The sequence below is a fragment of the Helobdella robusta genome (genome assembly GCF_000326865.2).
Source record: "Helobdella robusta unplaced genomic scaffold HELROscaffold_2, whole genome shotgun sequence".
Taxonomy (NCBI): Eukaryota; Metazoa; Annelida; class Clitellata; order Rhynchobdellida; family Glossiphoniidae; genus Helobdella; species Helobdella robusta.
In genome coordinates this window covers 6,039,556-6,053,591 of record NW_008704083.1, presented here as the reverse complement: position 1 = coordinate 6,053,591, position 14,036 = coordinate 6,039,556, and the positions used below count along the sequence as shown (strand labels likewise).

The window sequence follows — 14,036 nt, the reverse complement described above, 5'->3', positions numbered from 1 at the left end:
CATTTAATTGAATTTTTTAAACCGCTTTTTAAAGGAGCATGATGTAAAAATAAACAAAAAAATTAATTTTATATATCTTTTATTAATACAAACTAGGATTCATTTAATTTAACTATTAAAAATAAAGTTGAATGTTTCATGCATACTTATGTTTATCTACATACATGTGTGTGTGAGTGTGTGTGCATGTGCATTTGTTTGTTTGTGTGTGTGTTCTTATTGTACTGACTTATATTGATATGATTCTACTTGTACTTGTGCGCTTTTGTGTGCGTGCATGTAAGAGTGTAGTGTTTGTGCAAGTTTTTGTAGAAATGTGTGTGTGAAGTGCATGTGTAGGTGGGTAAGTGTGCAAATGTATGAGGAAGAATGTGCATATGTATATATGTTTGTGTGCTTCTTTGCGTTAGAGTGTGTGGGCGAGAGCGTTCATCGATACTCTTATATAAAGCAATTGATCGGTTGTTAAAAACGGCATCATCATATCATGGGAAGTAAACTTCGCAGACAAATAGATATACAGACACACTTAAGTACGTGTGTATACTGCATGTGTATGTGTGTGCAGTACACATGCATATGAACACGTGTACTGTACGTATTGTAATTGTACTGTACATTTACTTATATATGTGCTTTCTTCATTTTTATTGATTACTTTTTATAGATATCTATTTTCTTGTATTGTAGGGGTTATTTGTTTCAATACCTTTTGTGCGAATTTCATTTATTGTGTGGCTGTGTGTTGATCACTTGAACTGTGAGGTGGACCTTACTCTATTGGATTTCAAACATACTCTATTTTCACGTTGATAGCACTTTATTGAAAAATATATTTCAATTAAAGTGTCTTTATATTAGAAATTTTAAATAATTTTAATCAAATTCAGTTTATAACATTATATGACAATAAAACACTTTTTATATAAAATTTTATAGAAATATAAAAACAGTATTAACACTTTTAAAAATTAGTCCCAGGCTTATAATTTTTTCTGTTCATAAACCGTTCTTATAAATTTTTAATAATTTATCATCATATATCACCTTCATGATATCGTCATACATCAAGGGTGGGCAAACTTTTTGCTTTGAGGGCCGCATTGAGAACTTTTTTAACTTTGAAGAGCCGCATATGTACTTAAAAAAAAAAACAAATTTTCTCGACCCGGGGGAGAATTTTTTGGAGATTTGTGACTCCTTTTTTGCTCATAATGTCTGGCTGATGATCTTTTTTAGCGAACAATGCCTTGCGGGCCGCATAAAAGAGCTTCGTGGGCCGCATGAGTCCCGCGGGCCGTAGTATGCCGACCCCTGTCATTTACATCATCATCGTCACATTTCATCATCACATTAGATCACCAGCACATTCCATCATCATCACATTTCATCATCACATTAAATCACCATCACATTCTATCATCATCACATTTCATCATCACATTAAATCACCATCACATTCTATCATCATCACATTTCATCATTACATTGGATCACCATCAGTTTCTGCGACCAATGTTGAGTAGGCAACCTTGTGAAAAAATCTTGACCAATCCTAAAAGGAGGCTACTTCATGAAGGGCCTATGCTTTTGATGGGTGGGTTGGTTGTTTTTGTCCAGGTTCTTGAATGGTTGATTGGTTAGGGTTAGGGTTGGTCAGTCGGTCAGTCGATTAGTGAATTTGTTTGGTCATGTCTTTGTGGAAAACTTTATTATTACTGCCGTTTATGTCTATGTTGTTAGTGTAGTTTGTGTTGATGGTGTTGTTGTTTTTGTTATGGTCGAAATTTCATAAGGATATAGTTTAGATAATTTTGTTATATTAAATTATAAATACTTTTACAATATTTATGACGGAATACATTAAATCATTTCATCTGTTTTGTCAGGGTGTTGATTTTTCCAATTCAATAATTTTTTTTTAAAGGAAATGTTTCTAACAGCATAAAATGTTATCAAGTAATTAAATAACATTAACTAATTAATTAATTAATTATTAAATTAAATTAAATAATATAAAAATGTAGAGACTTCAAAGACGACGGACATGTACTTGTTCCTTTTTGACGACATCCTCCTCCTCACGAAAGTCAAGAAGCCGCCGAGGAAGGTTCTAACATTTCAGTTCATTAAAAACAGATAGTTAATTAATTAACCAATTAGATAAATAAATTAACTAATAGACTAAATAATATTAATTAATTAATTAAATAATTTAATAATTTTTAATTGTGTGGGTTTTTCGAAATTCGTCCATTTTCAGTTTCCACTTTCTTTCTGACTTTGTTGCTTGAGTTAGTTTGAGCAATGTTTATTTATCTTTTTCAAGATTTTGTTTAAAAATATTAAAAAATTTAAGTAAATTTTGAAATAAAAAATGTAAATAAATATTAACATACGACGTATTGATTTTTAACAAAACCAGAGAAGTACCAACCTTGAAAACTTGAACCCATATTTATCGCGAAACTTGCAGACGGAGGGACTGTCCTTCGTCGTGCACCGACAACCACTGGCCCTTGACCGCTTCACTGTTCATAACGTTAGCACAGCCGATGCCGCAGGTGCTACAACTAATAAATTCAGCCACACTATCCATCCACCATCTTTTAATATCCTCTCATTCAAATGACATTTCCATCTTTCGCCATTTCATGATATTACAAATAATTGTTTTTGTTTAAAAATAAGTTTAACGTAACTTGATATTTGGAGTTGGAAATATTAAAAAAAAAAAAATCTGACAAAAATAATTGAAAGTTCAAATTTATCAATTGAAATTATCACCAAACATTTACATTACCAAATGAACTCTGGCACCTAGCGAACAGTTTGAAACATGCCTTCGTCATCGTTCAGATCAGCAGATTCCAGCAGATCCTGTCCCTCTACACATTGCAAGCCTACTCGGAACCTGCCAAGGTTTCTATCATCAAACATTGTATCTACAAACCTTTTTAACTCAACCATCAAACATACATTCAAGAATATTTTAATATCAGATATACATTTAATTAACGCATACAAATCTAAACTACATAAAAAAACCAGCCATACATATCAGACTTAACTGAAGATCAAACTTTTGAAAAATAATTTAATGCTGCAGTATTATTATGTAATGAATATAATAACACTTACAGATGCAGTGGCTACACATGCTTCAAAGCAGCCAAGAAAAATATAGAGAGAATCTCAAAAAGATTTCTCAACAAAATAGCCAACAAAATAGCCAACAAAAACAAGCAGCAACATCACCGTTGTCGTCGTCATCATCCTCAAATATCAACAGTGCAAACAACATCAACAATCTGATGGACAGCAACGGCAATAGCAACATAACATTTGTTTTCTATCACAAGGATCTCGACTCACCAGTTTCGAACGCACACGCCGTCAAAGATAACTTTCATTTAACGCCAAATTTTAAGAATTTTGACGACACACATAATCACAATGGTAATAATTTATTTTGCAACAACAACTACTTATTGAAACGTTGTTCAAGTCCAGGAGATGTTGCGTTGTTTGCAGTGCCAAGGAAAAATGAAGATACCTCGTTAGTTAAGTCATCACAAAACTGTAAGCAAGAGAACAAAAATGGAAGCACACCTACACACCAAATATTAGAAGAAGAAGAGAATAAATTGCATCACCAACAACCTAATGAACAGCAGCAAGTACTTCAAGAACAGCAGAAGCAGCAGCAGCATCAACCTGAAAACAATTCAAATGTTGAACTGACAGTCACAACAGTTGAAGATGACGGCAGCAACACGTACGATCTATATTTCAACTTCATATCTCAACGTCAACATATCTTGCAACAAACTGCTCAACACCAACAAAGTGTTTGCAATAAAATTCAAATAAATAACCCTAACTCATTTTTGTCACTTCCTAATTCAAATAAAAATGTAAGAGATGAGGAAGGGGATGAGACTGATGAGGACAAACATAGTGGCACTTACGACGACGCAAACAACAACTCCTTCAACCAATGTAATTTGTTGAAAAGTAACATCGCTAACAGTTGCATGACAAATCTGAGATTTTCAAACCCCAACACTCCAAACTTTAAAAATTACCAGGGACCATTTAACATTTCTCAACAAAGAACAACAGCTTTTCACAAATATTTGCCAGCATCTAACATGTCAAACAGCAACAATATCACCAACTGCAACATTATTAACAACAGCAGCATTAACAATAGATTGAAATCGAATTCCCTCCGATCAAAAACTCGACCGACATCTCTGTACTCTAAGCGTAGGACGCAGTTGAAAGCCATCCGTGAGAAGTCCCTATCCATCGACCTTCCCAACCCACCTGCAACATTCTCCGTGCTGTCGTCGCATCCCAACAAATCTAACAAATCCAGCTTTGATGACGATCACTGCAAGGCAAGTATTTCCAACGTGCCAAAAATTACCTCTCGTGATGACAACACCCACAACTTGCACATTCAGACCGATGACGAGGTCGATGATTTGGGAAAAAATCTCAACAACAGGTACCTCCAAAAAACCGGCCAAAAATTATCCTCTCACGCAAACCCGAAGAAACTTCAGCGAGAGGACAATTACGACGCACCGAACAAAACGACGTGTAATTACATGGTGAACAACCTCGCCGCATCAAACAATCAACAATACAAGAACAATTTCAACAACAATAATAACATTAATACACCAAACCAGCTCATTAATAACATCACTTACATTAACAACAACACCCAAAAATGTAATGACGATAGTGGCAACTTTAAAAATATTTCTATGAAAAATTAACGATGAAATTAAGATTTTATATAAATAACATTACTCTAAAAGCTTATCTAGTTGCACAATATGTATATTTTGCTCTATTATATTAATATCAGTCATTCATCTAATTTACAATTAATATATATTATATATATATATATTATATATATATATATATATTATTTATATATATATATATATATATATATATATATATATACGTAAGCACCAATCTCACCATCTATACAGCTATTTTTCGCGGGAGTATTAGCATAAAAAATTCGCTTATTCATCTGAATGTGATAGGTAAGCATCTTCATAAAATGATTCATGTGTAAATATTGCATATGTATGTATATATTCATTTATGTATTTGAATACAAATGTATTTATATACATATTGTATATTTGTAAATATGGTCTATTACCAACATATATATATATATATATATATATATATATATACGTGTATGCACATATTCGCGCATACACAAACAGATTTTATATGTACGATGCAATCGAATACGACATTGTGACACGATGATCATCTTGTTTTGCTCTGCAGCTACGTGATGTCATCATCGTGACGTCATAATTATCTATTGCGACATCGCAGTGTTATAATCTGTTCGTTATTATCACCACGTAATTGACGTCATCAGTGTTGTATCATCGTCACTGTAATTTCAGACAAAAATTTCTCATATTAACTTCAATGAAAATATCGATGTTAATGTCATACAATCAAATACCAAAAATAATTGTTATATAATTTATAGTGTTAACCACATAGAAGCATCACACAGAAATAACGTTATTAATGTTAACCCCGTGCCATAACCTTACATCAATTACACTTGGAATCCAAACAAAACCCTCATTCTTAATTTCATTCAATTTCATCTTATTCTATTCTAATTTAAAATGAATTTTTATAATTATAATTAACTAATTTCAAAAGCAATTTTACATTTAAAAACAATGGCAGTTGTTTTATGACAATTTCGTTTATACGTTCTATATCTTATTGTTACGAATTTCACTGAATTCAACATAGTAGCTTCGATAGTTTAAATAATTTAAAACCACCATCATTGCTTACATTCGATTCGATTCAGACTTTTTTTTTATTTTGCCAAATAACATTATCATACCATCAACAGAAAACTACCACCACCAACTAGTGACCATGACCTACCAAACATCACGAACAAACTAATCGGTGCTCTCCAACAAAAAATGGACATATGTTTTTATGGTCGTTATCAGTTTCTTTCGTATCGTAACGAGTCAGATACAACATTTTGCACAATCACACACATACACAAAGCAAAAAAGAGAAAGAGAGAAAGAGACAAGAGAGGAGAGAGAGAGATGTTACATAGGCCTACAAATAGCGTTTTGTTGCAAGCAAAAAAAACACCTTTCAGATCACCTGTTTAAAATACATTCAAAAAACAACTTTTGTTTTAATCGTTCGTGTACGTCGTGTTGTATTGTATGTGTTGTTTATTGTGAATGGAATTTATGGGATGAAAACATATTTTTTATAAATTTTTTTTTTATTTATTTTTTCACGGTGAAATTTATTACTCCACATCAAACAGCTGGCTACGTCGTTATAATTTTTTCTAGTTTAATTATTTAAATTTTGTATGACTTTTGCTTTTCTACTTGTTTTATTGTTTTGAAATATTTGATTAAAAAAAATTAAAAAATGACACCAGCCGTTGTTTTTTTTAGTGTTTTATTATTTTCAAATTAAATAAAATTAAAAAAAAATAAACATGATTTGGTCGTTTGTGAATTAAATCAAGAGTTAAAAATTCTAGTTCTTGGTGGTTATTGAAACATTCTGAAGCATAAACCAGTACGACGAATATAACACTTATATTTGAACTAATTTTTAAAAGTTAGAAAATGATAAATTGTTTTTTGATAGAAGAGAAGATAAAAAAATGTTTCAATCGATCGTCCGAGAGTTGTGAGCAAACGCAGGCGTGTTATTTGTCACATAGACATCAGTAATTCAGCAGTGAGTGTCAGTGCTAAACACATGAAAAATATCTGACTCCGACCCTTCAAAAAATTCCGAATCCGGCAAAATCTCCAACGCCGACCGTTGCTAACTAGACAAACGTTGCCTTTTGCTGCTCAAAATGTCAGATAAAATATGAAAACTATAACATATTTCAAATAAACTATCTGATTAAATTGCGTCAGCTCCTTTGAAAAAGTTTTTTTCATATTTTTCAGTAAATAATCTAAATTTGTTTTAAGTGTAAATTGTTTCGCTCATTTTTATCTTGTCAAATCGGTTGGCAAGACATATCGAACAACTAAACGATAGAGCTTGAGTGGGTTTGAAGTATTTTATTCAATGGAAGGCATTAATATGATTGACATAATCATATCTCACTCACGCATACTGCATTGTCGCTATTTTTCTTCCTGACCACATCTTACTCATCTTCATTTTATTATCGTTATTAATTTTAGACATTATTACTTTATTATTATTTGCATCGTTCTTCTTATTCGTGTTATTATTTATGTAATTATTGCGTTGTTTTTCATGACAGCAGTTTTCTATTGCTTATTTGTTGACGTTTTCTAACGTCAGAGTGACGTCACAGTGTTCAGCTGCTGGCAACAGTACGTCGTACGTTGGTCCGCTTGCTTGCTGGATGCCTTTCTGTTGCTATAAATACAACTCTGCTTCGTTATTTCCATCTATTCATGATTTCAACGGCCACATACATGGTTCATCTGTTCGTCTTCTTCTGCATATGCATCTCGCCATATCCCTCTGCTTGTACCTTTGCCGAATTGTGTTATTTTTTGTTGTTTGCTCATTTCTATGCATATGTGAGTGCACGCTTGTTTACGCGAGGAATGCTTGCGTTTTTATGTTCAATAGGCAAATATATTAATTTTTGAATGAAAAAATTTGGAAAAATAATGTAACAGAACTAACAGAAGTGGAGCAGAGGTGTGGGCATGATTTACAAAAGTTTGTATTGTTTGTTGATGGGAGTTTTTATTGTCTATGTGCTAATCTGTTTCTTTTAACAAAAACTAATGTTCCGATCTGCCCGTTAACATGCTACAGTATGCAATTATAACGCGCCGACAGACGCGGTCAAGAATTTATAAATAGCTTATACAAGTCTTATAAAATAAATCGATTAAAAAAGTGTTATTACTTAATTGCAAACCTTTCACAAAAATTATTCTCAAATATCTTCGAATAAGTTCATGAAAAATTCTTGTTTATTGTACTCTGGTCTGAACTTTTTGTCTACATATGTGCTTATATCTTCATGTTTGCATTTAAGTGTCTATCTCTGTCTAGATTTGTAGTTGCATATTCGCTTGTGCATGTATGTGTACTTGAGAGTATGAGACTCAGTTTGCGTCTTTGTCGTCGCATCTACGTCTCTGTCTCCGTCTCTGACTCGGACTCCACTTCTAACTGTATACATCTGTATATATCTGTTTGCATGTTTGTCTGTCAGTACATGTGTTTCTGTTTGCATGTATGTAAGTATGTCTGCACATGTGTTTCTGTTTGCATGTGTGTATCTCTTTATATCGGTATTCCTCTCTGTGACTCGAGCGTTGTAGATGGAGAAAAAGATAAGGCTGACTAAAGTGATGCAAATAAATAATATGGGACTGTTGAAGAACACCTGTGCTATACTAAATAAGCAAATTGAATATAAATAACTGACTAAATAGAAATTGACTAAAAAATAATTCAATTGAAAAAATGTTTAAAAAGAAAAAAAAACAAGAAAATAGAAATGAAGAGAATGTGAAAAGAATGAATGTTGGGTGATTGTTTGCTTGCGTATTTTCTGTAAAAAAAAAAAAAAAGAACATCAGCCTTCATCGTAAACTAAACGTTCATTCGATTTATCGTATTCCATTTGTGCCAAAATATAAATCGTGCTAAATGGAGTATGTTTTTGTGACATTCTAAGCAAAAATAAGCAAAAACAAAAAACAAAAAAGTATTTATAGGACGTTGACTCAAATCTTGCAAATCATGCAGTCTCAAAATAATGTGTGTGCATGCGTGCGTGTGTACGTACGTATGAATAAGCGAGCACGAAATAATAAGTTAATTATTTAATCAATATTTATAATAATTTTTTTGGACGTATATAAATTTGTGTGCCTTTTATAAAGGGATGGATGTTGCAAATCGTGAGTTGCAAGTCTGCTATGACGAGAATATTTACCTTAACCAGTATACAAGTTTGCAAATTGTTCAACCATTTTGTTGGTTGGATATTTTGAATTTTTAGTGTTGGTTTGCCGGTTTGGTGGTTAGCTTGAGTCCAGTCGCGGATCTAGGGGGAGACAAGGAGGAACTGGCCCAACCCCCTTGTGTGCGTTATTTGTGTTGAAAGATGGTAAAAATCGTTTTTTTAAAAGAGTGTTTTTGAAGGGAAAATTGGTATTATAAGCCTATCAGCAAAAAAGTTGATCCCCTCCGTCAAAATTTTGACCCCCCCGTAAGCACAGAAAAATTTTCGAATAAGTTTGTGATAATATCCCCATCGGTCACCAAGTTTTGTGTAAATCCCCCACTCCGCTCGCCAACATGATCAATTAAAAAAACCTGTTGGAATAAGAAAAAGTGTATTTAAACTTTTCATGATCGGAAACAGAAAAAAACAAAACAGAAAAAATTGTCTGTAAATCCCTTCATTAAAAAGTCCTTCTAGAACAATTTTGCAAATTATAAATATTAAATATCACCATCAACAGTTTCAAGATTTGTTATTGTAGAAACGAAACGTTCCATGTATGTAACCTAACCAGAGGACGCAAATTTCGTTAAAAGATTTTCATTCAACAATCATTCAATTACCTATAAACTTGATGACGATTTGAAAGGATCACGTAGGCAAAACAATAACAACCTGGTTTCAAAATAGAACAGCAAAGGAATTAAGAAGAGAATATTTATAGAATCAATCTCTGTGTACTGTACATTTTTTGTTTCCGACATGCATGCCAAAGTATTTGTGCCTGCAAGCATGTTGGTCTCGGTGAATTCTTTTATGATATTTCAGACCACTTCAGCAATCAATTACATTTGCTCAAGTTATTCGTAACAATTTATTTATTTACTTCATATAATTTGTTGTAAATATTAACAGCAATACGCACGCGCACATACACGTGCACACATACTCATACACATAGAATCTATAACGCACGTGTTTATATATTTGCAAATAGTGTTTCTGATAAATTTATGTTATAGATAAACAAGTCATGTCCAACACAACCAGTTAAATAATAAACTACTGTCAATAAGATGCTACAACGTCTACATGGATCCGGTCAATCATACATCAGATGTATCACATGAGTCTTCAGATTAATATTGTACAAAAAATAGTTTAGTTTTAAAACAAAATTATTTGAGTCATTTGTACATCTTTATTCTGCTTCTGTATTAAGAACTTTCACGACATTTCATAGATCAGCAATGCTTCTTATGTTATAATTAACGGATAATTGAGCTGTCAAGTCAGTTTGTAAATTAGCAGCCAGCATAGAATGCTGAAAAAGTGATTTCCTAAAAATACATTCTACATTATACTTGTACGGACATGGTTTAACGTTTCAACTCAAATACAATAAAATTTAATCAATGCCATAGGAAGTGATGGGCAGACGTCAAGCCAATGAGTTTACTAATAGAATAGAGAATATAATTATAAAACTTATTAACAAGTTCAGTTGTCTATTGAGTACATGCTAACACAACCAGATTCAAATTATTTTATAATGAGCCAGGCTCATAACGCAAATGTTTAAAATAATCTGTATCATAAAGTAGTAATGATTGGAATTTTTGCCTCATGATCGAATATAGTTCCCCTTGTTTGTTTGTTTATTTATTTCTGTCATAATATGTATTTATTTATCTGTAAATCTATAAACAAAACGCTATTTGTGCACCTAGTTGAAGCAAAAAGGTTGTAAGCAAAGTAGAGCAATACCCTTCAACTAACAATATTGAGTTTACATAACAATGCTATTATTTTAATGATTACACATGTTACTGGTATTCTAAGTACATGTAGCATACATAACATACGTGCTCAAACGTATGTGTAATGGAGGAAACTGAAATAAATAATGTTCACAATATTATTTTTAGAAGGTAATAGGTAGTTAACAAAATTATTAAATAAATATTATAATCTGAAAAAACTTAAATATATAGTAAAATTATTTGTTGCATGCACTGATATATTGGAAAATACACCAAATTATATTGGAAAATACGTGTGTTACAATAACATGTCATTATTATAAAGCATTATTGTATATATATATATATATATATATACATATATATATATATATATATATACATGCATTTGTATGTGTTGTACTTAAATAGCAATTATCCATTTCTTGCGAAACTTTGCATTAAAGCCATTACAATGCTAACAGGTGAGGATTAGCAGATTAATAGATTAAAATATTGTTCAAACTTGCTTGTATGTATATAAATGAGTTTCCAATAAAATTTTAATCATAATCATTCAATATTTTGTTACTTGTAGTCGATACAAAATCATAAGAACAAATTTGGCGTTTCAAAATATTTCACATCAAAATTGACAGATGTCATAATTGTTGTTCAATACGTTATCGTTGTATTACGCTCATCTGCATGTTTAGTATAATAATAGTTTAATTACTACATTCAAAGGTGCTCTGCAAATAGCGTGCAATATAGCTAGCTATCTTATCGTTAAGTACGTACAACCTAAGATGTGTGTGTGTGTACAATAGTTTGTATGTATATGTATAATATTATGTTTGCTTGTCAACACAAACTCTGGCTATTTATACTAGCAAATAAAAACATGGCTCGCTTTCACGATGAACATAATTCTTGCAACGGTGACGAAGATATATCATTCCGAATAAAGCTCTGATCGATAAGTTTCTACGTCATACCTTCCATGTTTCCTATAACAACTTCTTTTTTAACATATTTAATGCCGTTAAATTTTTACAAAAGTAACGAAAAGATCGATTAACATCAGTTGGATGATAAAAGATAATCTGACGAAATAGTAAATAATTTCTGTTTGTTGCTGTTTAGATAGCACCCACTTTACTCGCGAACATCATTGACGTCAATGCAGAAGCTATATTGACAAGCTGAAGCTGTAACTCCGCCTTTTCCGATTGCATTCATATATAAGAAGAGGCTATGAAGATTCATTCATAAAATTCTTTAAATGTCTCGTGCGTTTGTCGTTATTTTTATAATACTTACAATTAACGAAAAGCACCGTTGCACATAAGTTTAATTGTTAAACCACACATTATTTCCTAATCCTATTTGTTCGAACTTGTTGCATTGTTAATATTATAACTTTTAAAGTTTGAAAACGACCGATTCGGAAACATAACAAAACACAATGATTATGGAAATTAACGGTTCATCAATTGGTAAACTAACAACACCAAGTTTTGATGCTCTGGGTGGTTTCAGCTTTTCGACTGCATCACCTCTAATCGCCGGGAGTGGCTTTTTTGATTTTTTGGCTCCCGGAGAAGCTGCCCTCAACACACCCGCACTCATAGCTAACTTGGACAAGTTCGATTTCTCGAGATCTCTCATTCTAAACAACGGTCATTTGATTTCCGCTATTTTTATTTATTTTGATTGCAAAACATTTTTGAAAATTTTGCTTGGTCACTGCTGTTAATTTAATTAAATTTTTAATTATTAATTCAAATTAAATTCAAATTAAAAGTTAGTTTAATGAAGATACTCCTGATTTTATAATAGAATAAATAATAGATCAAAATCACTTACATAAAAAATTTCAGACCAGCAAGACAATGATTCACTCTGCTCATCAACATCCAACTCAAAGTCAGCCTGCTCAACACAACAATCATCAGCTAATGATTTACTAAGAATGTCTATCAGTCTACCAAAAGAGTTCTTAGATGTTGCTGATGAAATTGAGAAAAATGAAGAAAGTATTCAAAATGAGAATCTGGATTTAATAAATTCATTCATAGAAAGTTGTCAAAACGAATTGTCAAATGAACAAATGTCATCCAATGATGGTTGGCCTCTAGCATTTAATGCAGAGAATGCTGTAGCATTAAAACATTTTAATGATTTATGCAATGTGTTTTGTATATCAAAATCAACAGCTCTCAATTTGAACGTTCAAAATTTAAATCCCCAAATTGTCATTGATTCAAACTCAGCATTTAATGCGGAAAAAACCATAAAAGTCAATAACTTTCTCACACCTGCAAATCATTCAAGTTCAAATGAAATTAAGGATCAAGAATCAAGAAACCAGCAGCCAGTCTCCTTGTGCCATATCATCCCTCTGAGTATAGAGCCACTTTCAACTAATTCTTTTCAAATTTCAGGGTTACCAACCATTCCCAAGAAGGATTGCAAAGAAGAACCACTATCTCCAGCAATCACATTCACATCAATCTCAGCTACTTCTGGAGGTAAAATAACAAAAGTGAAGCACTGTGCAAATGTCAAAACAGAACCACTAGATCCAGTAGTTCATGTACACGTTAGAAGTAGTTCTACATCACCATTCCTTATCAATGAAAACAATCCTACTGCTGCAACAACCATGACAGCCAACTCTAGTGATCAGATAACCTTGTTGCCGATCAAACCGAGGAAGTATGTAAACCGTTCTAGTAAACCAGAAAATCGGGAAAGACCATTCATCTGTCCAGCAGAATCATGTGACAGAAAGTTTTCACGAAGTGATGAACTAACCCGCCACATTAGGATTCACACTGGTCACAAGCCTTTCCAATGCCAAGTATGCCAGAGGTCATTCAGCAGGAGTGACCATCTTACAACGCACACTCGAACACATACAGGTGAACGACCGTATGGATGTGATCTCTGTGAAAGAAGGTTTTCCAGGAGTGATGAAAAAACGCGCCACATGAAAGTACATTTGAAAAACAAGACGCTTAAAAAGCGAAATATTGATAACGATAAAATTGAAATCACAATCAACGTATCGAATGATCATCTCGTTAAAAAACAAAAAACACAGCTTGAATGAAGCTTGAAGCAGACTTGGCTTGAACCTTGTTTAATTGTCATCATTGTTTCATTGTTGTTTACCATGCTCAAACGAATAAATTTCATTCGTTGATGTTTTTGTGCTTGTTTCGTTAACATATTTTATTCCCATTGTTGATCCACTAGAT

At 32.4% G+C, this 14,036-nt stretch overlaps 2 protein-coding genes across 2 annotated transcripts; both read left to right on the top strand.

The window, feature by feature from the left end:
* Positions 1–1,515: 1,515 nt before the first annotated feature.
* HELRODRAFT_160526 (hypothetical protein) lies at positions 1,516–4,793 on the top strand (the record flags this gene model as incomplete). The annotated part of the gene is made up of 5 exons (XM_009017479.1): positions 1,516–1,597; positions 2,028–2,110; positions 2,426–2,564; positions 2,825–2,922; positions 3,144–4,793. The coding sequence occupies 5 exons, from the start codon at positions 1,516–1,518 to the stop codon at positions 4,791–4,793; spliced, it is 2,052 nt and encodes a 683-aa protein (XP_009015727.1).
* An 8,681-nt stretch (positions 4,794–13,474) lies between these two features.
* HELRODRAFT_135646 (hypothetical protein) lies at positions 13,475–13,798 on the top strand (the record flags this gene model as incomplete). Its single annotated transcript, XM_009017478.1, has 1 exon — positions 13,475–13,798. A coding segment is annotated over one exon (324 nt), but the record flags the coding sequence as incomplete, so codon positions are not given.
* Positions 13,799–14,036: the final 238 nt, after the last annotated feature.